Here is a 26,416-nt window from a genome sequence, read left to right as displayed (position 1 = left end):
GCTAAGCTACATCAAGGAATGTGTCGTGCCAGAAGTTCTTCAGTTTCAAAGGCAACTCTCGCAGCAATATGACCTGTTTACAATGCAGTAGATAGCTTGAGCCCAAACAGGAAAGTTCATGCACGCTGGCATGCGTAGAACACCCAGAAACAAAATCAGTAAGGGGTTTGGTGATCCAGGTACATTTCAAGTCTGGGGAAAGGATGGGTTCGCGAGGTAACTGGTCGTTTGGAAAGGAAGTCTCAGGCCAACATATAAGCTGGGTGCCCTACGGCAAGATAATCTGTAGAACCCCAAGTACCTCATTTGCACAATAGGGATAAATTTTTTTTTTTTTTGTTTTTCTTTAATGTTTTATTTCTGAGACAGACAGAGCATGAGCGGGGAAGGGTCAGAGAGAGGGAGACACAGAATCAGAAGTAGGCTCCAGGCTCTGAGCAGTCAGCCCAGAGCCCGACGCGGGGCTCCAACTCACAAACCGTGAGATAATGACCTGAGCCAAAGTCGGAGGTGTAACTCACTGAGCCACCCAGGCGCCCCGAAATGTATGTTTATTTTTGAGACAGAGAGAGACACTGTGAGCAGGGGAGGGTCAGAGAGAGAGACACATCTCCAGGCTCCAGGCTCCGAGCTATCAGCACAGAGACCAACACGGGGCTCAAATCCATGAACCGTGAGATCATGACCCAAGGTGAAGTTGGATGCTTAACGGACTGAGCCACCCAGACGCCCTCTATTTCTTAACATCAAAAGAAAATTGGAGCATTAGTTAAACTAGGCCAAAATCAAGATAAGGAAGTAAAAGTAAATTTACCCTTCAAAAGTGGACTTCACAATTTTCATAGTTAAGACCTTGCAAACGCGTTCGAAAGAAGCATCAAGCTCTGCTTTCAAGTCTAAAGTATATTTGAAAGTGACCCTTGTGGGAGAAGAAACATCCCACATGGCCTGCAGAACCACCCCTTTGTCCCCTCCCTTAGTATTTCTACCCTCCAGCCTTTTGTAAACAACTGAATGTTTTTTTTTGTTTTTTTTGTTTTTTTTTTTAATTTTTTTTTTTCAACGTTTATTTATTTTTGGGATAGAGAGAGACAGAGCATGAACGGGGGAGGGGCAGAGAGGGAGACACAGAATTGGAAACAGGCTCCAGGCTCTGAGCCATCAGCCCAGAGCCCGACGCGGGGCTCGAACTCCCGGACCGCGAGATCGTGACCTGGCTGAAGTCGGACGCTTAACCGACGGCGCCACCCAGGCGCCCCAGGACGAAGTCAGTTTTATCCTGAGTGGATCGTTATGGGTCCTTAAAAGCTGGAGACCAATGACGTTTGTGCCCGCTGGCCCGTGCTGCAGGCATGCCCAGTGTTGAAGATGCTTTGCCCCTTCTGTTTACTTCCCATAAGTCAGTTTTGGGTTTTTGTTTTTGTTTTTATTTTTTTAAATTTTTTTTTTTTCAATGTTTATTTATTTTTGGGACAGGGAGAGACAGAGCATGAACGGGGGAGGGGCAGAGAGAGAGGGAGACACAGAATCGGAAACAGGCTCCAGGCTCTGAGCCATCAGCCCAGAGCCCGACGCAGGGCTCGAACTCACGGACCGCGAGATCGTGACCTGGCTGAAGTCGGACGCTTAACCGACTGCGCCACCCAGGCGCCCCTTGTTTTTGTTTTTAATGTGCATTTATTTTTGAGAGAGAAACAGAGCGTGAGTGGGGGAGGGGCAGACAGAGAGGGAGACACAGAATCCAAAGCAGGTTCTAGGCTCTGAGCTGTCAGCATGGAGCCCTACGAGGGGCTCGAACTCACGGACCGCAAGATCATGACCTGAGCCGAAGTCGGACGCTCAACCGACTGAGCCACCCGGGTGCCCCTTTTTAAATTTTTTTAACGTTTATTCATTTTTGAGAGAGCGTGAGTGGGGGGGGGGAGGGGCAGAGAGAGAGGGAGACACAGAACCCAAAGCAGGCTCCAGGCTCCGAGCTGTCAGCACAGAGCCCGACGCGGGGCTTGAACCCGTGAACTAGGAGATCATGACCTCAGCCGAGGTGGAACGCTCAACCAACTGAGCCACCCAGGCCCCCCCCCCCCGCCCTTGTTTTTGGTTTTTAACGTTTGCTGTTACTCTGATGGCTTTGGGGCCATCCTGATGGGAAAAATTACTTTCACTGAATTCTCTAACAGTCCTTGAGTTACTTGACATGTCAGAGGCCAATTCCGTCTTCATGTTCATTTTCTCACTTGGTGAAGACCCCAGAAAAGGGAGAAAAGGAGGCGGTACCGGAATTTCAGTTTGCTGCTCTTTGGGATTGCACAGGCCAGTGAAATAAGGGGGAAAGAGGAGGAGACTGTGTAGGTGGCAGGTTTTGACTTTATCAAGTAAAGATGATTAACAACTCAACAAACATGTCGTTCCCAACCATATCGCATTTTGTACTCTTAAGAATGTTTACTTGTTGATTTGCTGTCTACTCTTATAATATTTAAAACAAAGGAAAGTCATGGCTCCCGAAAACGTAAAATGACAAAGATTCTACTCTAACAGATGTCCAACGGATTCAAAGGAGAAACAAAGACCTCTCAAACCCAGGCAATCAGGAATGTCAAAGTAAATTTACAAATAGATGGAAAACATAGTCAGTATCTACAGGGCAATAATCAATTGCATTCCTCTGGATAGCACCATTTGCATTTCTATGGTGTATTACTGTTGTTTCACAACAGAGTTGTGAAATAGCTCAAAGACATCGAAAGGCATTGGTAATCTGGAGGAGAATGCCGGCCAGTCTACCTTTGTTACTCATCTCAGAGTCTTCTATAACATCTAGAAACCAGGGATTGTGTCTGTCTGTTACCTGTGTCCCCAGTGCCCCGAATCTTGCAGGCTCCCAGTGAAGATTACGTGAATGAATGACTGTTCTGTAGAATTCTGCCTAAACTCCCTAGTGCCTTTTTGGAGGTAAAAAGCAGTACCACACAGACCAAATAGTATTATGAAATCGTAGGGAGATATTGTTGTTTGTGAAAAGCTCTTAAGCAGTTCTTATTTTTTACCAAAAAATGGGGTGGGGGATAGAATGGGGAGGATGAGATTAGTGTTAGAGACACAGCCTTACTAGAGGTTTAAAAATTATCTAACCTCCCGTTCTAGCCTGGTGGGTCTCAACCAGGGACAATTATGCCCTCCAGGACATTTCACAATATCTGAAGGCATCTGTGGTGGTTTGGGGGTGGGGTGGGGAGCTGCCGCCGGCATGTAGTGTAGAGAAGCCAGGGTTCCTGCTAAGCATCCTACGATGCACGAGAAAGCCCCCACAATAAAGGAATGTTCAGCCCAAATGTCAGTAGTGCCCCGTGCCCCGGTTGAGAAACGGATCTAGGGACCTAGCACGTTCACCGAAAACCATTCACAGAGAAGATTCCAGGCACCCGAGGAATTTCATCGCTTCTCCCCTCAGCTGAAGTTTACCCGAAACATTTTTTATTAATTCTGGGTTCCCATATTCCCTGCCTCCGTGTCAGCCCTGCTCACGCCCTTGACTTCTTGTCTACTTACTGCCAATGCACTGTAAGCAGGAGGAGCCCGTCTGGAGGCCTCTGTGAAAACAAGGCCTGTACTGAGAGACTCCACACAGATTATGGCCTTCGCCTACCGTCTGTTGGTGAGGTTGGGTGGCATCTTGCACCTCAGTTTCTCTGCTGTCTGGAAAGCAGAGGCTGGACTAGGTTGGCTTACCTGTCCAAGACCTTTCTGTTCCAGGTATCAGTACCAGAAGAAGCTTCCTGTGCTCAGGGCCTACTGGTTAGAGAGGGCTCTCAAGGGTCCCTGAAAGGGGCTGTTCCTCTGAAAGCAGAACCCTGAGGTGACCATTCCTAGGACCATGAGGAGAAGGCAGGGCCGGGCCAGGGAGAGGGAAGCCGTGTCCTGCCGGGTGGGACCCCAGTTGCCTGCCCCTCCAATTACTGTCCTGCCCCAGCCCTGCCTCTCTCCCGGCCCCTCGCACTGCTCTCAGAGGCCCCAGGGGCCTCTCTCCTACCTCCTGCAAGCATCTAGATCTCTCTCAAGATGGGATGAAAGCTTTTAAGTGCTTCTCTTCCTGTGGAATTGCTTTTCTGGAAGGGTCTTAAACAGTGCCTTCTCCAATGGTTATAAAAGTGCCCTGGAAAAAAATTTTGGAAAATACACTGTCACCTCCCGCCTCTTTTTTAAAATTAATGTATTTTTTTAGATTTGCATCCAACTTAGTTAACGTATAGTGTGATAATGATTTCGGGAGTAGAACCCAGTGGTTCATCCCCTACATATAAAACTCAGTGCTCATCCCAACAAGCACCCTCCTTAATGCCCATCCCCCATTTAGCCCATCCCCCCCCACCTCCCCTCCAGCAGCCATCAGTTTGCTCTGTATATTTGAGTCTCTTATGTTTTGTCCCCTTCCCGTTTTTATACTATTTTTGCTTCCTTTCCCCTGTATTCATCTATTTTGTATCTTAAATTCCACATATGAGTGAAGTCATATGATATTTGCTTTTCTCCAACTGACTAATTTCGCTTAGCATAATACCCTCCAGTTCCATCCACGTAGTTGCAAATGGCAAGATTTCATTCCCTTTGATTGCCGAGTAATACTCCATTGGATATATAGACCACATCTTCTTTATCCATTTATCCATCAATAGACATTTGGGCTCTTTCCATACTTTGGCTACTGTTGATCATGCTGCTATAAACATGGGGTGCATGTGCCCCTTCGAAACAGCACGCCCGTGGATAAATGCCTAGTAGTGCAATTGCTGGGTCATGGGGTGGTTCTATTTTTGATTTTTTGAGGAACCTCCATCTGTTTTCCAGAGTGGCTACACCAGCTGATTCCCACACCCCTCTCTTTTCATATGAAAATGTTACCACCTCTGGAGACTCAGAGGAGGCTCTGTGGTCTTTTAAAAAAAATTATTTAGGGGCGCCTGGGTGGCGCAGTCGGTTAAGCGTCCGACTTCAGCCAGGTCACGATCTCGCGGTCCGTGAGTTCGAGCCCCGCGTCAGGCTCTGGGCTGATGGCTCGGAGCCTGGAGCCTGTTTCCGATTCTGTGTCTCCCTCTCTCTCTGCCCCTCCCCCGTTCATGCTCTGTCTCTCTCTGTCCCAAAAATAAATAAAAAACGTTGAAAAAAAAATTAAAAAAAAATTATTTATTTAAAAACATTATAAAAGTGATACATATTCGCTAAAGAAAATAGAAAGGATAAACAAAAGTTATAAGATTCGCCTGGATGTACCCCACTAATGCAAGATGTTAATGTGGAAACTGCTGAGTTTGGGGTTGGGAGGGGTGGATATGGAATGGGTATAGGAAGCTCTTTCTGCTATCTGCTCCAATTTTCTGTAAATCTCAAACTACTAAATACATAGTGTATAAATTAAGTTACATTTTATTTTTTATTTTATTTTTTAAATTTTTTAGTTGTTTTTATTTTGTTTTTTTCAATATATGAAATTTATTGTCAAATTGGTTTCCAATATTTTATTTTTTAAAGATTATTATTATTTTTTTTTATTTTTTTGAGAGAAGGAGAGAGCACAAGGCGGGGAGGAAAAGAAAGAGAGAGGGAGACGGAGAAGTCATGGCAGGTGCCACACTGTCAGTGCAGAGCCCAACGCAGGGGCTCGAACTCACGAACCATGAGATCATGGCCTGCGCCAAAATCAAGAGCTGGAGGTTTAACCGACTGAGCCACACAGGCGCCCCTAGTACACTATATTTTAAATATCTACCTAGGATCTTTTTTGTCCAGAGACAACCACTGGATGATCCCATTTTGCTCACTCTTTGATTAGGGGAAAATAAAAATATCCCTAGCAGTAGGGGGTGGCAGGATTGGAACGGCTGACCTTGTAGGAGTGTTAACCGCGTGCTCGCATTGTGCTCTGTGCTTTATGCTCCCGTGACGCACTGAACTTTTCCAGCTCTGTAACAAGCCTTACAGAGCGCTTCCTCTGGGTAGCCACTCTTCGGACTGTCTTGTATTCACGACGAACTCATTTAATCCTTCCAACAATCCTATGAGGCTGGTACTATCCCCGTTTTGCAGGAGGAAACTGAGGTCTGGCAGTTTGTAAGTTGTCTCAGCCTCTGCAGTGGGGAGGTGGTGAAAGTTATACAGGATCTCTGACGACACAGTCACTTGGATGTTACTCGAGATTTTAGAAAATGAGGGCACGGTCCGGTGATGGCGGCCACGCACAGGTTCCACAAGAACCAGAGGAAGCTTGGAGAATGTTCGGAATCGGGGTAAATACCTACTAACTGGAAGGGTCATAATTGTGATTATGCTGATCACAGGAGGCCCTTTGTCCGGCCTGCCAGAGCATGAAAAAGCAAGGCCCTGGAACCCAGCCTCGTTCCTTCCCTAACCGTGTTGCTCTGTGCGGGCCACTCTGAGCTTCAGTTTCCTCACCTGCAAAATGGGTTTGATTTAGTCCTAGTTGGCAGAACCGTGGGAGGATTAAATATGAAACTCCGTGCATGTTTTAGGCACAGGATAAAAACCAAAGCTCACGTGTATTGACCCCCAGCTGTGTGGGGGGACACCGGACTACAGGTGGTCACAGTCCCTGGCCTTTTCTCTTAGTCTGTGTGGTAGTGGAGTGGAGAAGGGGGTCTGGGTGTGAACTGGGTGGGGCTGGAGGCAGACTTCCCTTCCCGGGGAGCACGCCCGGGAGAGGGTGGGGCCTACTCTGATGCTATGTTCGGGACAACTGGTGTTTCCATTTCCTCCACTCAACAAGCATTCGTTGATGGGGCGCCTGGGTGGCTTGGTGAAGCACCTGGCTTGATTTCGGCTCAGGTCGTGATCTCGCTGTTCCTGAGATGGAGCCCCAAGTTGGGACAGCACAGGGCACGTTTGGGATTCTTTCCCTCTCTCTCTCTCTCTGCCCCTCCCACACTTGCACATTTGTGTGTGCGTGCCCTGTCTCTCTCTCTCTCTCAAAATAAACAAATAAGCTCAAAAACCCAAAAAACCCCAAGCATTTGCTGACTGTTGAGCGTGCTCTGTGTCACGTGCCCAGCAGTGTTGTGGATGCAGGAGAAAGCAGGAAGCAAGGCAGACCAGGTCTGTTTGCCAAACTGTGCTATTTTCCCCGAGAAAGGTGCAACGCGGCAATTCTAAAGGCATGTTTCTTTTCATGAGGAGCTTCATGTGGCCTGAGGTAAGTCACACTTCTTAGTTGGGGATCCGCCCTTCCTCATCCAGGGTCCCAGAAACACATATTTGGTGGCTCCACCCTTACAGCAGACATATGAAAAGGCACCCGTACTCCGCGTGAAATAGATTAGGTGTCACTACTTTAAACTTTGCTTTGGCTGCAGCAGGTTAGTTTACAGGGTTTTACGTTTTGAGGCTCTTCAATCACATACGGATTTAAAAAATTTTTGTTCATTTGTTTTTGAGAGAGAGAGAGAGAGAGAGAGAGCGCGCGCAAGCTGAGGAGGGGCAGAGAGAGAGAGGGAGACACAGAATCCGAAGCAGGCTCCAGGCTCTGAGCTGTCAGCACAGAGACCGACCCGGGGCCCCAACTTGAGAATCGTGAGATCATGACCTGAGCCGAAGTCGGAGGCTTAACCGACTGAGCCACCCAGACGCCGCATTACCTACAGATTGTTAACTTACCCCAGCCTTCCCTCCTGTCCTTCCTCCCATCACCACCACTCGTTTTCTTTCTGTTCCCAAAATTTAACAGGTCCTTGAAAGTTAATGGATCCTCGACACTGTGGGAGAGGGTATAAGCAAGTAAGTGTGGCTGTAGGTCTGGGTGGGAGGATTCGTGTGTGTGTGATTCTCAGCACGCTTGAATGTGTTGGAGCGACTGAGAGGGCAAGTGTAATCCCCAGAGGTAGTTGAGGGAATGTGAGAATGAGTGTGTGCACGTGTGTGTGATTGTGAATCCCAGGGATCCAGGGGGGCGGGTGAGGGTGGGTGATGGTAAGGCATGGTGGGTGAGGGAGTCTGGAAGTGGAGTGAGGTGGGGGTGTATGTCCCTATGCCATTGTGATTCTGGGGCACAAACGTGTGAGGCCTAAGATTCAGGATTGGCCGACGAGGGGGAGTAACGGGCGTTGAGTGTGGTAGGGTGTGCAGGTGTGCGATTGCGAATGTCAGATGTTGGGGAGGTGGCAGGGTGTGTGTGCAAGGCGTGCCGGTGTGATGGTGAATGTCAGGCAGTGAGGCGGGGGGTGTGCATTCGCGCGGTTGGGAATGGGCATGTTGCCGGGGGAGCGAGCGGGTGAGAGTGAGCGTGTGTGTGTGCGGGGCTCGTGTGTGCAACTGCATGCCAGTGCCGGCGTGAGCACGCGAGGAAGTGCCTGCGGTGGGGTGGGGGGAGCGCGGCCGGGGGTGCGCGTTTGCGGGTGACGCGCGGCTGGCTGCTGGGGGGGGGCGGGGGGGACGACGGGCGCGCGCGCGCACGGCGGGGCGTGGGCGGGGGGCGCGTGGCCGGGTGGGCGCGCGTGGGGGGCGCGCGGCGCGGGCGGGGGGCGGGGACACTGCGGCGGCGGCGGCGGCGGCGGCGCGGACACAGCCGGCCGCCCCCCGTGGCAGGCGCGGGGCGAGCGGGCGCAGCGCGGAGCTCGGGCCCATGGTGCGCCCGTGTCCGTCGGTCGGGCCGCGCGGGCGGCTCCGCGCGTGGCCCGGCGCTCGCGAGCTCGCCCCCTCGCTGCGGGCCCGGCCCGCCCGCTGCCGCCGCCTCCTCCCCCGGGGCGGCGCGGCGCCGGCGGGCGGCGGCGCGGAGGCCGGACCGGGCGGCGGCCCAGGCGGCGCGGGGGGCGCGGCGGCCAAGGCGGGCGGCGCGGGCGACATGACGGACAACATCCCGCTGCAGCCGGTGCGCCAGAAGAAGCGGATGGACAGCAGGCCCCGCGCCGGGTGAGCGGGGCCCGGGGACGCCGGCCGCCTTTGTCCGTGCGGGCCGGGGCGGCCTGGCCGGGCCTGACAGCTTGGCCGCGCCCGGCGCCATGAGCTCGCGGCCGGCGGGGGAGGCGGGCGGGTCGTCGCGGCTGCAGCTCCGGCCCGGGCCCCCCTGCGCGACCGCGTCCCCCTGGGGCCCGAGCGCGCGGCTGCCTCCGCCCCGGCCCAGCTCTCCTTGGAAGCCCCGGGAAGCCCGGCCCGCCCCAGCGCCGTGCCCCGCGCGCGGAACTGGGACCAGCCATGGCTTTCCACCGTTTTATTGTTTCCTGATTATCCTTGTTGTGATTACGCTTCGGTCCCCAGCAAACCCCGCTCCGCGCCTGGAACAGCCCTCGGGAGCCCGGATGTGCTGGGTTTACTGGGGCGGGGGAGACGCGGCCTTCGCCGCAGACCCGCGCCACGGGGGTCCCGCATCAGCGCCTCGGGGTCCCGGCCCCTGGTCGGCCGCCTTCCCCTCCCGGCCCCGGGTGGGTCAGAAACCGGCAGCCGCAGGAGGCCGGGCGGGGCTCCTCCTGGCCGACCGGAGAACCTCCGGCTCCCCACAGTTGGAGGGAAGGCGTCCCCTGGCCCGGGTGGGGGTTCCACCTGCTGTGGCCTTTCCCGCCCCGGCCGACCCCATGGCCGCCCTAGGCGTGGGTTTCCCTCCTGGAGAGCGAGCGGACGGGTTGCCGATTTCCGCCCAGCCGTCCTGTCTTGCTGAGGTTGTAAGGGACTCTGTGGCATCGCCCGCGACAGTTACCTGGGGGTAAGGGTTGAGGGGGGGGGCTGGTTAAATTGCACATTCTCTGGCCCCTCCCAGGCCCTCCGATCGGAGTTTGGGGGCGGGGGTGGGTGGGAGCTGGAAAGGTGCTTTTTCCCAGGCTGCCCAGGTGAGGCTGACGTCCCCTGAAGGCTGAGCCCGGCAGCTGGGCGGGGCTGCGGCCTTGGACCCGCCCTGCCCCCTAACATCCTGTCGGCTCTGGGCATTTCCTTGTGGCGGCGGCTTACTGCGGAGTAGGTTGCTTCGTGCCGGAGGTGGAGAGGGGGAACCCTTAGGGCTGCTTGCTTCCATCAGGTGTCCATGGAATTAAAAAAAAAAAAAAAAAAAAAGTCATGATGCTAGCTGCCATTTTGTGCGGTCTTTGTCCCTGTCTTCCTTGAATGTTCCGGAGGCCCGGTTGATGTAAGACAGGAGGACCCGAGCGCAGTGAGGTTAAGGACTGCCGGGAAGATGCTGCAAAATGGAGATTGAAGTCGGGATCATTGGGCTCCCAGACAGTGCTCCCTCCCTTCCTTCCCTGTTCTCCCTCGTTATACCCCTGACTACTCAAGGCGCAAGAATGATCCTTGAGCTCTATGCCTGGATAGCGTATGCGTGCAGTTTCCAGCCTCAGTAAATCATGAATTTGTGTATTCAGTGGACTCGAGTCCTCTAGATGTTCGCGTTTAAAGCAATTATAAGATGATTACAGTGTGCAGGGGCGGTGCCAGGCGACTGGGATACAAAGATGAATTAAATTAAGCCATGTCTGACCCGTGCAGGCCTCCTGACCCTAGCTGTGTGCAGTCGCTCAGGAAGCTTAGCAAACCACTGCCCCTGCCCTGTTTTAGACCTTTGAAATAATCTGGAGTGGGACCGGGGTATCTGTTCTATTTTTTTTTTTTTTTTTTTTTAAGCTTCCAGATGATTTTAACATGCTGTCATAGTTGAGAACTCCTGATGCAGTGCATGAGAGGAAAATGTAGATAATTCTTTAAAAGTGATAATTAACCATAATAGAAATATGCACTGTTAACGTGGGTCTGACGGAGCGGTGCAGACAGTTAAAAATTTTTCTGTTTGGTATTTGAATGGAAGATCACACCCCCTTCTAGAATCTGCCACTTTGGAACTAATTTATTTCCTAAACAGTGACACAGATTCATATTCAAAGCATGTATCAGGAGAGCCAGGCAATTGTGTATATATATGTTCCTGTGTTTAATTTGCAGTTTTAGGAGTAGCTACCTCAAGGTGGGAAGCTGGGGTTTTGGAAACACTTTTGGAAGCAAAGTGATGGAGAGTCTCCCCGAAATATAATGGGGGCGAGGGGTTAAAGAAGAAACTAATATAGATGTTTCTTTACTTTCCAAGGGATTACATCCCAATAAACCTATTGTAAGTTGAAAATACCTTAAGGTGAAAATGCATTTACTACACCTAACCTACTCAACATCGTAGCATCGCTTAGCCTGCCTTAAACATACTCAGAACATTTACATTGGCCTACAGTTGGGCAAAATCATGTAGCATAAATAGCCTATTTGATAGTAAAGTGTTGATTATCTTATGTAATGTACTGACTACTGGACTGAAAGTGGAAGACGGAGTGGAGTGGCTGTATGGGTGTGGGATGGTTGTCAGTGTATCAGTATTTACCCTCCTGATTTCCTGGCCGGCTGGGGCTCGTTGCTGGCCAGCATCACAGCAGAGGATTGCACCTCCCGGAAGAGATTACAATTCAAACTACAGTTCATATGAAATGCATATTAATTTTGTACCATTGTAATAGTGAAAAATCTGAAGTGGAACATCAGAAGTCAGGACTTGTATGTGAATGGTCAGGCTCTCTGCTTGGGTACTTGACATAAATAGCCCTGTTTTATTTTTTTTTACTTTTTTTTTTAATGTTTATTTATTTTGAGAGACAGAGAAAGGGAGAGCAAGCAGGGGAGGGGCAGAGAGAGAGAGAGAATTCCAAGCAGGGTCCCATGCGGGGCTCAAACTCACCAACTGTGAGATTGTGACCCCAGCCGAAATCAAGAGTCCCATCGCTCAGCCAACTGAGCCACCCAGGTGCCCCTATTTATTAAAATTTTTTTAAAAATTCTATTCATTGATAGTGCAAGTGTGTGAGTGGGGGAGGGGCAGAGAGAGGGAGACACAGAATGTGAAGCAGGCTCCAGGCTCTGAGCTGTCAGCACAGAGCCTGATGCGGGCTTTGAACCCACGAACCATGAGATCGTGACCTGAGCCGAAGTCAGACGCTTAACCGACTGAGCCAGCCAGGCGCCCCAAATGGTTGGTGATTTTATGGTTAAACCCCAAAACGGGCACCAAGGTGGCACAGTCAGCTGAGTGTCAGACTCTTGATTTCTGCTCAGGTCAACATCTCAGGATTCAGGAGTTCAAGCCCTGCACCAGGCTCTGGATGGCAAGGAGCCTGCTTGGGATTCTGTCTCTCCTTTTCTCTACCCCCCCCCCCCCCAAAAAAAAAAAAACTTGAAAACAAAACCCCAAAACATAGATGCCATGAGCCCCAGGAGACAGTTTAATTAATGCTGGGGTTACTCGGTATGTTTCCAAGACATGCACTTTATTTGCTGAGGGAATCTTGTGGCCCCAGTGCTGTTTTCTCTCTCTCAAGAAAGTTACCGCATCCTGATGCTGAGAAAAGCCTTGCCGTGGTTAGGAAACGCGGCCTGTGCGGCACATTGCTGGAAACCATAGTCTGACTTCACGCGCTTTGCTGCCAGCTGAACGTTCCCTTCTTGGTGAAACACCAGAGATTGGTTGGTAGGAGCGTGGGTCCCAGAGGGGAAGAGCTTGGTTCGAGCTCAGGCTCCATCACAACTCACGTTCGACTTTGGGAAAATTATCTTACCTCTCTGGGTCTCAGTGTTTTCATCTGTAAAGTGGGAGTGACAAGAATTATGGAGACCTCAGAGGGTTGTTTTAGAGATTTCATCCATGTAAAGTTTAGAACAGTAAGCACTTAGTACACTCTAGTATTTGCTGGGGCTGATGGTGATAAACAGGTCTTTGTAGGAGGTTTGCTACTGGGGGCTCTTGAGAATGCTCCTTTGATGGGGGGACATTTAAAAATACTATGAGGGCACCTGAGTGGCTCACTTGGGTGAGCATCCGACTTCGGCTCAGGTCATGATCTCGCAGTCTGTGAGTTCAAGGCCCACGTCGGGCTCTGTGCTGACAGCTCGGAGCCTGGAGCCTGCTTTGGATTCTGTGTCTCCCTGTCTCTGCCCCTCCCCCACTCATGCTCTGTCTCTCTGTCTCTCTCCAATATAAATAAACATTAAACTTTTAACAAGTATTACGGATTTCATGACTCTGTTCTGATCAAATCTGGGGAAATGATTCTGCATAAACATCCAACCAGGTATGTAAAGGCTCTGTTGTGCTATGTAGGGCAGGGAGCAGGTGCTGTGGCTAAACTAAGACTTTGCCTTCAGGTTTTGTGACCAGACTGGAGGAGAATGCTTTGATTTTTGATGTATTTGGACTAGGAAGTTTTAGATGTGAACTGGGTTTAGAAAGAGCTGACTAGGTTCATCTTCTACCACATTTTTTTTTAAAACAACTTTGAGGCATAGTTTACATAGCATAAAATATTTATATAGGAAATGTACGGTTCATCGATTTTTTTCTTAAAGTTGCAGAGTTTGCGCAGCCATCACCACAGTCCAGTTTTCAAACATTTCCATCACCCCAAAGTCCCTCATGCCCATTTACGCTCAGTCCCACTGATCTTTCTGTTTCTGTAGGCTTGCATTTTTTGGAAATTTCATATAAATGGAATCATGCAGTATGTTGTCTTTGTGATTGGTTTCTTTCAGCACAACAGTTTTGAAGTTCCTTTTTTATTAGTCAAATTCGTTTGTCTGGATATGCCACTTTTTGTTTATTTACCAACATGGACATTTGAGTTATTTCCAGTTTTTGCATATTATAAACAATACTGCAATGAATATAAACGTGTCTGTGTGGACATATGCTTTCTTTCCCCCTGTCTATCCTGAGACTGATTGATTGATTGATTCTTGTTTTTTAAGTTTATTTATTTGAGAGAGTGAGAGAGATGGTGGGGGGTGGGGGTGGGGAGAGAGAGAGAGAGAGAGAGAGAGAATATGAATGAATCCCAAGCAGGCTCCAAACTGTTAGCCTTATGTGGGGATCAATCCCATGAACTGTGAGATCATGACCTGAGCTAAAATCAAGAATCAGACGCTTAACCGACTGAGCTACTCAGGCACCCCTATTTATTTACTTACTTGTATTTTTAAAAATTTTTTTTTAACATTTATTTTTGAGAGACAGAGAGACAGAGCATGAATGGGGGAGGGGCAGAGAGAGAGGGAGACACAGAATCGGAAGCAGGCTTCAGGCTCCGAGCCATCAGCCCAGAGCCCCACGTGGGGCTCGAACTCATGGACTGCGAGATAGTGACCTGAGCTGAAGTCGGATGCTTAACCGACTGAGCCACCCAGACGCCCCTACTTACTTGTATTTTTAAAACTGTATTTTAAAACTGTATTCAAAAACTGCCAACTTTTTTCCAAAGCAATTCTATTTTAGAATTAGGAATTGTAGGTACTCCATATTCTTGCCAGCAGTTGGTATAGTTTTTTTTTTTTCTTTTCAAATTTTTAATTTAAATTCTAGTTAGTTAGCACACAGTGCAATATTGCTTTCAGGAGTAGAGTAGAATTCAGTGATTGATCACTTACGCACAATACCGAGTGCTCATCACAAGTGCCCTCCTTGAGACCCATCACCATCTAGCCCCACCCACCTCCCTCCACCAACCTCGGTCTGTTCTCTGTCTTTGAGAGTCTCTTGGGTGGCTCAGTCAGTTAAGCATCTGACCCTCAGCTCAGGTCTTGATCTCAGGGTCATGAGTTCAAGCCCCATGTTGGGCTCTGTGCTAGGGATGGAGCCTACTTAAAAGAGAAGAGTCTCTTATGGTTTGTTTCCCTCTCTTTTTTTTTCCTTCCCGTGTGCTCATCTGTTTTGTTTCTTAAATTCCACAGGAGTGAAATCATACGGTATTTGTCTTTATCCGACTGACTTAATTGGCTTAGCATAATACACTCTAGCTCCATCCACATCGTTGCAAATGGCAAGATTTCATTCTTTTTGGTGGCTAATATTCCATTGTACATATATATATATACACCACATCTTCTTTATCCATTCATCAGTTGGTGGACAGTTGGCCCTTCTCCATAGTTTGGCTATGGTACCCTGAGTTTTAGAGACACAGGTTGTCGGTGTTTCCTATATCCTCTGTGAGAGTCGAGTTCTCCTGCCCATCTTTGACCATTAAACGTTGCAGTTGCTCAAGATTCGGTCTTGGACCTCCTTGCCCTTAGAAGTTGGGTTGAGCTCAGTATCTCCTCCTAGGCTCCCTCTTGACCCAGGACCTGTTCTCTGCCTGGAATGTCCCCTCCCCTCTTCATCTAGTCAAAGCTCAGTCTTCCATTAAGCCTTACTGGACGTCCTCAGGGGAGCCTTCCCTGATGTTCCTGACTAGAGGTCAGATCCCACTTGGAGCGTCTCTGAGCACTGGCTCCTTTTCTTTCTCTCACAGTTGCCGCGTGACATGTGCTCATGTGATCATTCAGCTGGGAACACCCTGGGCCCCAGTTGGGGACAACTTAATCACCGTCACCCAGAGCCTGGCGCAGAGTAGGTGCCCAACGAATCCTTTCTGAGAGAAGGGAATGCCTGAAGCTGATCTCCAATTTATGCTGTCCTGGGGGCGAGGAGAGGATGCCTTTTCTAGAAGGTCCAGGCAGGGAGAGGTCTATCGGACATTCCCAGATGGCTGCCTACTCATTCCTCTGATCTTCGTGGCTCAGAGATCTTCACTTGGTGGCACCAAGTCTTCACCACGTGATTTGAGCGCGAGGGTGGGGAGTTTGGGGTGTGAGTAGCAGAAGGGAGCCGCAGGCAAAGAGAAGGCCTCCTGGGGCCCCTCTGCCTTGGTGTCGTTCCCTCCACTGAAGGGCAGCAGCTTAGGAGGTGCTCGGGCTTGGGAGGTGAGGTAGTTTTCATCTTTATTTATTTATTTTTTTTTAAATTTTTTTTTTTCAACGTTTATTTATTTTTGGGACAGAGAGAGACAGAGCATGAACGGGGGAGGGTCAGAGAGAGAGGGAGACACAGAATCGGAAACAGGCTCCAGGCTCCGAGCCATCAGCCCAGAGCCTGACGCGGGGCTCGAACTCACGGACCGCGAGATCGTGACCTGGCTGAAGTCGGACGCTTAACCGACTGCGCCACCCAGGCGCCCAGTTTTCATCTTTAAACACAAGGCGCATGATCGTGTCAAGAGTTTTTTTTGGTGGATGATTTATGGGAAAACCTTGATATGCTATTAATGCAAGAAGTGAAGCATTTAATGGAAAAGAATAAAAACATAGGAAATCTGGATTGTTCCAGAGGTTATGGCATGTAAGGTGTGGTGGGCAGAATAGTGGCCCCCCGGGACCTGTGAGTGTGTGACCTTTCACGGCAAAAGGAGCTTTGCCCCTGGGATTCAGTTAATGATTTCGAGATGGGGAGACTGTCCTGGATTAGCCAGGTGGCCCTGGTGTCATCATCACAAGAGTCCTTGAAAGAGAGGAGACTGAATCTGAGAGATGGCAAGGGGCGCCACTGCTGGCTTGGAGGGGGAGAAAGCGGCATGCAGGGGGCATCCAGAAACCGAAAATATCCGGAGAAACAGCCTCCAGGGGGAGCCTGGCCCTGCCGACGTCTTGATTGGAGGCCCGTGGGACCTGCTATGGACGCCTGAAGTGTACGATCGTGAATTTGTGGTGACCGCTTACAGCAGCAAGCAGTGACCAGTGCAGACAGGTGCACCCCATAAGCCTGGGGGACACATGCCTGCCCTGGCTTCGTGTCCCAGGGAGGCTGTGGGGGGCGGGGCGGGGAGGGGACAGGGGCCACCTGCCTGCTGGGCGTGGGGGAGGCATCTTGGGGGCTCAGGCTTACGTTTTACTTGAGGACGCAGGATGTAAGTGGACACGTTGTGCGGCCCGTTCCCTGACCACTGAGGAGGAGCCCATACTTAGGGTCTGCGGTGCCTTGGGTCTGGACTCAGGTTTTCTTGCTCCTGCTGAACGGTGGCCCTTTGGTGTTGGTATTTTTTTTTTTAATGCTTTATTTATTTTTGAGACAGAGACAGAGCACAAGCAGGGGCGGGGTGGAGAGAGAGGGAGACACAGAATCCGAGCAGGCTCCAGACCCCGAGCTGTCAGCACAGAGCCCGACCTGGAGCTCGAACTCCCGAACCGTGAGATCATGACCTGATCTGAAGTCGGATGCTCAACCCACTGAGCCGCCCAGGTGCCCCTGATGTTGGTATTTTTTGTTTGTTTTACTGCTAAGGAAACTGAGGCTGAGAAAAGTGAAGCAATTAATCCAGGGCCAGAACGAGTGGCAGAAACTAACAAGAAGTCGGGTGGGCTTGCCGCCAGCCTAGGAGAACTTGGGAGGGTTTCCCAGAGCAGCGAGACAGGTGGCTGCAGGTGTTGGTCGGGTCAGCTCTGCCCCCTCGATGCGGTTTTCCCCAGTTATTTTTCCCTCTAGTAACACTGAATGATTTTTGTTTTTGTGTGTTGTTTTTTGCCACTGGCTGAGAGTTGGGGAGAAATCAGAGAGAAATGTATATACACAAGAATAAAGATAATATTGTGGGCTGTACTTTAAATATTTTTTTATTTTTTACCTTTTTGATGTTTATTCGTTTTTGAGAAAGAGAATGCAAGCGGGGGGAGGGGCAGAGAGAGGGGCACAGAGGGTCTGAAGCATGATCGGAGCTGACAGCACAGAGCCCGATGTGCGGCTCGAACTCACGAACCGTGAGGTCATGACCTGAGCCAGAAGTTGGACGCTCAACTGACTGAGCGTCAGTCAGGCACCCCTGTAGACGGACAGGCTGCTGGCCTTGTCGATTTGCAGTTAAGAGTCTGGATTCCAGGGTCACACAGACCAGTTTTGCCATTTTATTGCTTGTATTATTCCGGGCACTGTCTTCCCCGCTCTGCGCTTCAGCTTCCTGTTTTGTAAGTTGGGGACCCAGGAAGGGCGCCTGGATGATGAGGCATCGTGCGCACCTAGTAGCGTCATGAGCGCTGGTGAGCGTCAGAAAGTGTTCCTCTCCCAGAGCCTCATGGGGACTCTAGTACTGGCTGACATCACCTCCTCTTCCTTCTGGGTCTTGGTAGAAGGTCTTCTTGAGTGAGAACGCCAGCTGGAAAATGCCCGCAGGCCAGAGACTGGCCGCCGCTGGAAGCCATCTCAGACCTCGCACTACTTAGCCTAATGACAGGGCTGTGGCTGGCCGGGTGCGTCTTTGCAGCCAGGACCAGATCCGTCAGTAATGTGGGTTTTTCACTGTTTATGTGAATGAAAACAATTAATGCCAATGTAGGGAGTTCTTGGGTTTTTTTATTTTTTTATTTTTTTAAACGTTTACTCATTTTTGAGAGACGGAGACAGAGCGTGAGCAGTGGAGGGGCAGAGAGAGAGGGAGGGAGACACGGAATCCGAAGCAGGCTCCAGGCTCCGAGCTGTGAGCACAGAGCCCGACGCGGGGCTCGAACCCATGAAATGTGACATCGTGACCTGAGCCGAAGTCGGATGCTTAGCCACCTTAGCCATCCAGGTGCCCCAGGGGGTCTTCTTATAGATACATTCACGCAGCTGGAAGGTCTGAAGCTGCCCCTTCTAATTTGCGGGGTTCCTGTGCCCTTTCTCTTTTGACATGATGGAGGCGGTATTAGGTTTATAGCTTAGTTGATTCTTGTTATTCACGGTGATTGTGTTTCAGAAAGTCATTCGGGGTTTCTGCCAACCCCGAATTAGCGGATACCGAATCATTGCTCCTAGGGGAGGTACAGGGTCAGTCTCCTGCAAGCCTCTGGTCACGGTTTACCTTGTGGTAAAAGGATATTTTGGTTTCCAGCCACTATTTATTTTTTTTTTTTCAACGTTTATTTATTTTTGGGATAGAGAGAGACAGAGCATGAACGGGGGAGGGGCAGAGAGAGAGGGAGACACAGAATCGGAAACAGGCTCCAGGCTCTGAGCCATCAGCCCAGAGCCTGACGCGGGGCTCGAACTCACGGACCGCGAGATCGTGACCTGGCTGAAGTCGGACGCTTAACCGACTGCGCCACCCAGGCGCCCCTCCAGCCACTATTTAACATGCATTGTTGATTCATTAACGTTGAACTCCTGACCAACGGCACTGCAGCTCACAGGCTTCCTGTTGTCAGGGGACTGGACAGCAGGCCAGCCTTATCCTTGGGGGCCGTAGTGATGTCATGAACAAAAGACTCCAGTACAGAAAGGAAAGCACTAAATAGACCGTGAACAGGACACGTGCTTACAGTAGGAGAGCTGAGACAGGAAGGCAGCGGCGTTGCCTTGTTTGACCTCAGCTGGGGAAGCCGCACGAGGTGATACAGGTGTTTTTACCACTCCGCACCTGTCCGTGAGTGACCACAGCGATGCTGCGAGTATTGACTTTGAGGTTATAACTTTCAGGCAGTAGGTGAATTTGCGAATACAGAAAGCACACATAACGAGGATCGAATGTACGTAGGCGCGTGTACGTGTTCAGGGTCCTTCTGACACGGCGGAGGTGGTGTTAGGTACACAGCGTATGGGGGTGTGTCGGGGGCAGGATGAGGACGAGGCTGTGCTGATCGGTGACATCCGCAGACCCCCGCCCCTCCCCTCTCCATGGCAGAGTGGAGAGTTGCATAAACAGCTCTTGGCCCCCTTGGATGCGAACAGTCAGAACAAGCCTTGGCAGCGGCCCATTGGAAAGTGCCCTCCGTGTCCTCCACCAGCCAGCCCAGCTGCCCTAGTGCCATCCACTTCCTGTTACGGAGTCCCTGCCCGGGACCAGGTCAGGTGCCACCACAGGCAGTAACACCAGGGGATGTGGAATCACATACCCAGGCACGGATGCTGAAGGGTACGGGTGGATACCAGGGCCATGCTTTGGGCTGGGGTGGGGTGTGGGGGGGCTTTCCTGAGACAGGCCAGCGACTGGAGGCCCTGCATGCCAGTCCCGAGGAAAGAGCACAGCCATTTGACCTTGACCTAAGGCACCCATGCAACAAATTGGAAGGGGGAGGTGAGGCACCGACCCATCTGTCGTTGGACTTGGGGTGGTTACTCCTCAGGATAGAACTTTCTTTTAGGATCGTTACCCAGATGCAAACGATGAAGGTTCTGAATTCGCTCTGGCCGTATTTTGGGGCCACCTTTGGGAATGGACATGGCGTGTTGTCTCCAGCTTCACTTATGACAGCGAGTGGAATTTGGTTTAGTTTCCAAAGAAAAAGACTATTCGTCATGTTCTTATCGAGGCCTCTCACCTATAGAACTAGAACAGTACTGATTTCTCAACGCTGATGTCTGTTTTCTTTCATTTGTGTGACTTGGAAAGATTGATGGAGAAACGTCGCCAAAGATCACTTTGGGTGGCTCGTGGCCAGAGACTGAAAGGCTAGCAATTATTTTCATGGTTCTTTCTCTTTGTGCCAAGTGATACTTGCTTTGTTTTTGCAGTCGGGATAGGGAGTTTCCTTTTGGAGTACGTTTACAAGAAAAAAGCAGAGAATTGGCTTTAAGAAAAGTATGAACTCAAAGTTCATGAGGTTTGTAGATGCGCCCCCCTCCCAGCAACGTCTGACCTTTAGGAATTGGCTGCCTATGCTAAAATCTTGCTTTTAGTCTAAAAATATATTGCTGTAAGGGGGAGGAGGTGGGATAATCTGATTTTGTTAAGAGATTGAGCTTTTTTTTTTTTTTTTGCCATGTTACCCATGAAAAACATGATTTCTTTATTTAAAAACGTAATTTTTAAACATTTTTTTTTTCAACGTTTATTTATTTTTGGTACAGAGAGAGACAGAGCATGAACAGGGGAGGGGCAGAGAGAGAGGGAGACACAGAATCGGAAACAGGCTCCAGGCTCTGAGCCATCAGCCCAGAGCCCGACGCGGGGCTCAAACTCACAGACCGCGAGATCGTGACCCGGCTGAAGTCGGACGCTTAACCGACTGCGCCACCCAGGCGCCCCAAAAACGTAATTTTTAAACCGCGGTTACTTTACCACATCAATTGGGGATCCCGTTGTTGCTTCACTCATTGTACAAACAGTTTGAGGGGATTATGGGAGAGGCAGTTGGAAGGGGTCCTGGGGAAGGAGAGGCTCCCTGTGGGAAGTGGAAGGGTGGCCGGGTGCTGTTGTCACCACAGCGAGATCTCTGTGGCATTTGCTGAAAGCCAGGAGGGGGGGGCTGCTGGCTGGCCGCCCTGAGGAAGGAGCCTTGTGGACGGGGACCGCGCTGTCCCCATATGACAGGGCCCGGCAGGGTCTCCCCCCACCTCCGCCGGGCCATCTGCTGTGACATAGGGTGAAGTCAGACCTGGCCAGGTTGGACCTCAGGGGTTCTCAGCTCAGCACTACTGACGGTTGGGGTTGGCTAATTCTCTGCTGTGGGGGCTGTCCTGCCCCTCGTAAGAGTGTGACAGCAGTCCTGGCCTCGCCCACTGGATGCCCGCAGCACCATCCACCCGGTTGTGACAACTGAAGATGTCTCCAGACGTTACCAAGTGTCCCTGTGTGCTGCGGGGGGCGGGGCGTGAGTGGGCAGAACCACACCTGTTAGGAGCAGCCCCTGGACTAATGGAATGAATATTCCCTGTGCATGGCCAGGTCCCTATTGTCCTTCAAAGGCTGCCTCCTCTCTCTCTCTCTCTCTCTCTCTTTCTCTCTGTCTCAAGAAAAACCTGTTAGGCAAGAAGTTCATGTTTGGACTGTCCTACTTCACTAGGAGTTCAGCTTTCTGATAGTGACTATGAAGCCTTGAGCGGTCGGAAGAGACTGTTTGGGAAGTGTTAGGGGCTGCGGTGCATCCCTTCACACAGTCCTATGCTGAGCCCTTAACCCCCAGTACCTCAGATCGTGACCCCTCTCTTTGCAGATAGAGCCTTTAAAAAGACATCATTAAGTTAAAGCGAGAGGCCTTTAGGGTGGGCCCTATTCTGGTATGACTGGGTCCTTATGAGAAGCGGAGATCAGGACGCACAGAGAGAGGCCAGGGGGTGAGAGGAAGAGACGACTCGAGGACACAGGAGCAGGGCGGCCGTCGTCAAGCCTCGGGGAGAGGCCCCAGAAGAAACCAGAGCTGCCCACACCTTGACCTTGGACTTGTAGCCTCCAGAACCGTGAGAAAATAAATTTCTGTTTAAGCCACCCGGCCTGTGGTGTTTTGTGATGGCCGCCCAAGCAAATTCATGCAGGAAGCACCTCATTTATGGCCATTTTGGAAAGCGTGGTGTCTCTTGCTGTTAGTAATAAGCCTTCGTTCTAAACTGATGATGAGTTCGTGAGGAATTTCCTTTAGAGAGTCCAGTCTCAAGAGCTCTGTATAAGCACATTGCAAAGTCATGTGGACCTGAGCTGACCTCCCCCCACCCCCCTGCCTCTTCCTTGTGCATCGCGTGGTTTGTTGTTAGCTCATGTTGCATAGATTGTGCGAGATGAATTTGATGAGAGTTATAATAGTTGCTCACCTCTACTCTGTGCTTATCAGGTGCCCAGCACTGTTCTAGAGTTGTAAGTGGATCATCCTCTTTCTCCCGACAACCCTACTTTACAGATGGGGAGACTGAGGAACGGAGGGTTTTTTCCTTTTAGAATGGTACCGGCTTAGAATGACAAAGACTTCCTTTCCGTGTTTTTAAAAGGCTCATTTTAATTTGAACGTAGGCAGCAAATTGCAGCTTGTGACCTGTCTTGATGACTTCTACTCTTTGACTTTTTCTGTAATACCTATTCAGAGCAGGTGATTATCGTTGAGGGGGAAAGGATTGAAGGTTTGTGAGACTTCAGTAATTTGGAGATGAGTGTGTGTGAATTCCACTGTTACTTGTGAAGGCTGGTTGCAGAGGAAAATTCTAGAAACTTCAAATTACCCCAATAGCTATGAATTCTTGAGAAACATAGTATCTGTTTCCAGAGTTACATGTTGATTCTTATTTTGTTTTTCTTTTTAATGTTTATTTATTTATTTGGGCAGGGGAAGGGGCAGAGGGAGATCGAGAATCCCAAGCAGGCTGGTAGCCCTGGGTATTGTCAATGCAGAGTCCGACGGGCTCGATCCCATGAACTGGGAGATCATGACCTGAGCCGGAATCAAGAGTCGGACGCCCAACCGATGGAGCCCCCCAGGCGCCCCTCTTATTTTCTTTCTTGCCCTCTCTGTATGAGACATGTTCGTGCTAATGGGGGGAGAGTGCAGAATATCCATTTCTAAAATATCTGCACTCACCCCGCAAAAGGAAATAATCCGATTCTGAATGCTTTTTAAAGCTTTTAGATAGTCAGTCCCCATAAAAGTGCAACTGTAAAACGGGAGAACTCCCTCCTCCCCGCCACTATCCTCCCTCTCGTTCTTCTCCCCGAACTAGAGGCACCTGGGGGCTCTCATACAAGGAATGACACCCTCGTGTCCTGATAAATCACACAACCAGGTAGTAAACACGTAAGACGGCTTGTACTACCTGGCAGGCAGGGTTCTTTCCCCCCTGACTAAGCTGATTATGCATACTACGTGCATAAAAATTATGCATAAATATGCATACATACATGCACATTAACACACAGAAAAGTGTGCAAATCATGCACAGCTCCGTGAATTTTCATGAAGTGAACACCCTCCTGTAGCCAGCCGGAGAACAGGCTATCGCCACGGGAGCCCTCTCATGCTGCCTCCTCCCGCACCTTACCCTGTGTCCTGACTTCGTCACACGCGTATTGTAATTTGTTCGTCCCTGTTGCTGTATATGGAGTCATTTGTGTGACTGTATCATGATCTCTCTATCCACCTCTTTTTAAAAAAAAAATTATGTTTATTTTTTGAGAGGGAGAGGGAATGCAGGTGGGGCGGGGGCAGAGAGAGAGGGGACAGAGGATCCAAAGCGGGCTCCGTGCTGACAGCAGCGAGCCCAGTGTGGGGCACGAACCCTATGACCTGAGCCAAAGTCGGAGGCTCAACAGACTGAGCCACCCCGGCACCCGCTTCATCTCTTGATGACGTTTGGGTCATTTCCAGTTTTGCCTGTCGGGAATAGTGCTCAAACGTTATCTGTCGGTACATGTATTATGTGGCTTTGCTGGGCCCTAGGGTATATTTGCGTGTAGTTTTCCAAAGTGTTTGCGTTAATTTGGGCTTCTCCGGCCGGGAGAGTTCTGGGCGCTGGCACTGGTCTTGTCTGTCTCCTTCATTTCCGCCATCCTCGTGAGAGTAGTGCTGTCGCAAGAAGTGTGTCTTCTATGGTTCATCTGAGACAGGCTGCCTTTTCTCGATCCGAGGGTAAGCTGTAAACTTAGAGGTTATAGCCAAGCCATGGTAACCCTGAGCCTAAACTTGGCAAAATGGTCCCCTCATGGTGGCTTTCCTCTCTGACCAAACACCTTCTTTTTTTTTTTTTTTTTCATCGTTTATTTATTTTTGGGACAGAGAGAGACAGAGCATGAAAGGGGGAGGGGCAGAGAGAGAGGGAGACACAGAATCGGAAACAGCCTCCAGGCTCTGAGCCATCAGCCCAGAGCCTGACGCGGGGCTCGAACCCACGGACCGCGAGATCGTGACCTGGCTGAAGCCGGACGCTTAACCGACTGCGCCACCCAGGCGCCCCGGGAAGAAAGAGAATCTTAAGCAGGCTCCAAACTCAGCACAGAGCCAGAGGCAGGGCTGGATCCCATGACCTGAGCTGAAATCAACAGACACTCCACCAACTGAACCACCCAGGCTCCCCTGGTGTTACTTTTTAAATGTTTTCATTCTGAATGCTGGCCCTTGAACCAGAGGCTCCCCAAAGACACATAAAGGGAAAGCTGAGGGAGGCACAGACCCCTGGGCTTGAGAAGTGACTTGTCTGGGTCGGGATGAGCTCAGTCTGCAAGGTGACTCTCAAAACAGCAGTGCTTACTGCCCCGGAGAAAAACCGGACACTCAGCAGTGAGTTTTGTACATTTCAGAGGATTGCTGTTTGTTCACTGGGTATTTGTCTCTGCCCCAGGCACAGTTTCTGTTGTTGTTGTTCTTTTAATGTTTATTTATTTATTTGAGAGAGAGAGAGAGAGAAGCAGAGAGAGAGGGAGACAGAGAATCCCAAGTGGACTCTCACTGCAAAGCCCAGTGCAAAGCCTCGAACTCATGAACCAAGAGATCATGACCTGAGCTGAAATCAAGAGCTGGACCCTTAACGACTGAGCCACCCAGGTGCCCCTTAAAATAAATCAACTTAGGGGTGCCTGGGTGGCGCAGTCGGTTGAGCCTCCGACTTCAGCCAGGTCACGATCTCGCGGTCCGTGAGTTCGAGCCCCGCGTCAGGCTCTGGGCTGATGGCTCGGAGCCTGGAGCCTGTTTCCGATTCTGTGTCTCCCTCTCTCTCTGCCCCTCCCCTGTTCATGCTCTGTCTCTCTCTGTCCCAAAAATAAATAAACGTTGAAAAAAAAAATTAAAAAAAAATCAACTTAAAGAAAGAGAGAAAGAAAGAAAGAAAGAAAGAAAAGAAAGAAAGAAAGAAAGAAAAGAATGAATGAATGAATTCAAGAGCTGGACCCTTAGCGACTGAGCCACCCAGGTGCCCCTTAAAATAAATCAACTAAAAGAAAGAGAAAGAAAGAAAGAAAGAAAGAAAGAAAGAAAGAAAGAAAGAAAGAAAGAAAGAAAAAGAAAGAGAAGGAAGGAAGGAAGGAAAGAACAGAACATTTTAATAGGCTAGACTCTCCAGGTCACTGGGTTAAACGGAACATATGACCACATGTCCAGGGGCTGTAACTGTGTTTTACTAAGGGGTTTTCTGGAAGGGATCTGCCATGTTGTGCCCTGTGAGAGCCAGAGTTGCCCTGTGTTCCAGGGTCGGGATCAGGTGATGGCCTTCTTCACCCACCACCGTTTTCATTTTGCCTTTTGTCCAGTGGGTGCCAGTGAGATTGGGAAGGTTTAAAAAAAGAAAGACAGGAGCTCGCGGCTTGCTCAGTTGGTTAAGTGTCTGGCTCTTGATTTCAGCTCAGGTCACGATCTCACGGGTCATGGGTTTGGGCCCCACTTCCCGCTCTGTGCTGACAGCGTGAAGCCTGAACGGGATTCTCTCTCTGTCCCTCTCTCTGCACCTCCTTCACTCGTGTGTGCATGCACACCCTCTCTCTCTCAAAAAAAAGTGTCAAAAACTTTGAAAAAGTAATGAAAAAATGAAACCACAGATTTACTATTTATGTTTCTTGATGTGTGGCACGGGTGGCGGGCAGAAGCAGCCTGTGGGTGGTTGAGACGCTCCTTACACGCCAAGCCTCAGTTTGCTACCTTTGGGAGCACCGGGCACATATTTGTTGAATACGAGAAACTCTTCCCGTGCGTACAGTGGCTCCGGGAAAAGCTGTGCGGAGACCCCGGGGCCAAGGGCAGGGACGTCTGGCTTCCCTGCAAAGAGCGGAGGTGTGCGGCACAGGCCTCTGGGGGCCCGGGCTGGCATCCCCCTGCCGCAGTAACGGAAAAGGCGTGGCCGCGCGCGCCACCGGGCGAGTGCCCTTCCCCACCTGGGCCGTCACTGTGCCCGACCCTCCGCCGCTCCGCCACCTGCGGCCAGAGGCGACCTCCGGGT

The 26,416-nt window shown here is 50.5% G+C and overlaps 1 protein-coding gene across 2 annotated transcripts in view; it reads left to right on the top strand.

Annotated features, from left to right (window-relative positions):
• Positions 1-8,611: 8,611 nt before the first annotated feature.
• ATP9A (ATPase phospholipid transporting 9A) overlaps positions 8,612-26,416 on the top strand; it is a 131,436-nt gene continuing 113,631 nt past the window's right edge. Inside the window, exon 1 of one of the 2 annotated variants that reach the window (XM_086702498.1) lies at positions 8,612-8,913. In XM_086702498.1, coding sequence (XP_086558624.1) covers positions 8,627-8,913 — 287 coding nt within the window. In that variant the 5' untranslated portion in view covers positions 8,612-8,626. Of the gene's footprint in view, positions 8,914-19,830; positions 19,869-26,416 lie in introns of those variants that run through there. The other variant, XM_086702499.1, reaches the window with a different exon arrangement.

The sequence above is a fragment of the Puma concolor genome, chromosome A3 (genome assembly GCF_028749965.1).
Source record: "Puma concolor isolate L17-30 chromosome A3, mPumCon1.1.hap2, whole genome shotgun sequence".
Taxonomy (NCBI): Eukaryota; Metazoa; Chordata; class Mammalia; order Carnivora; family Felidae; genus Puma; species Puma concolor.
This window is presented reverse-complemented; position numbering and strand designations above follow the sequence as displayed.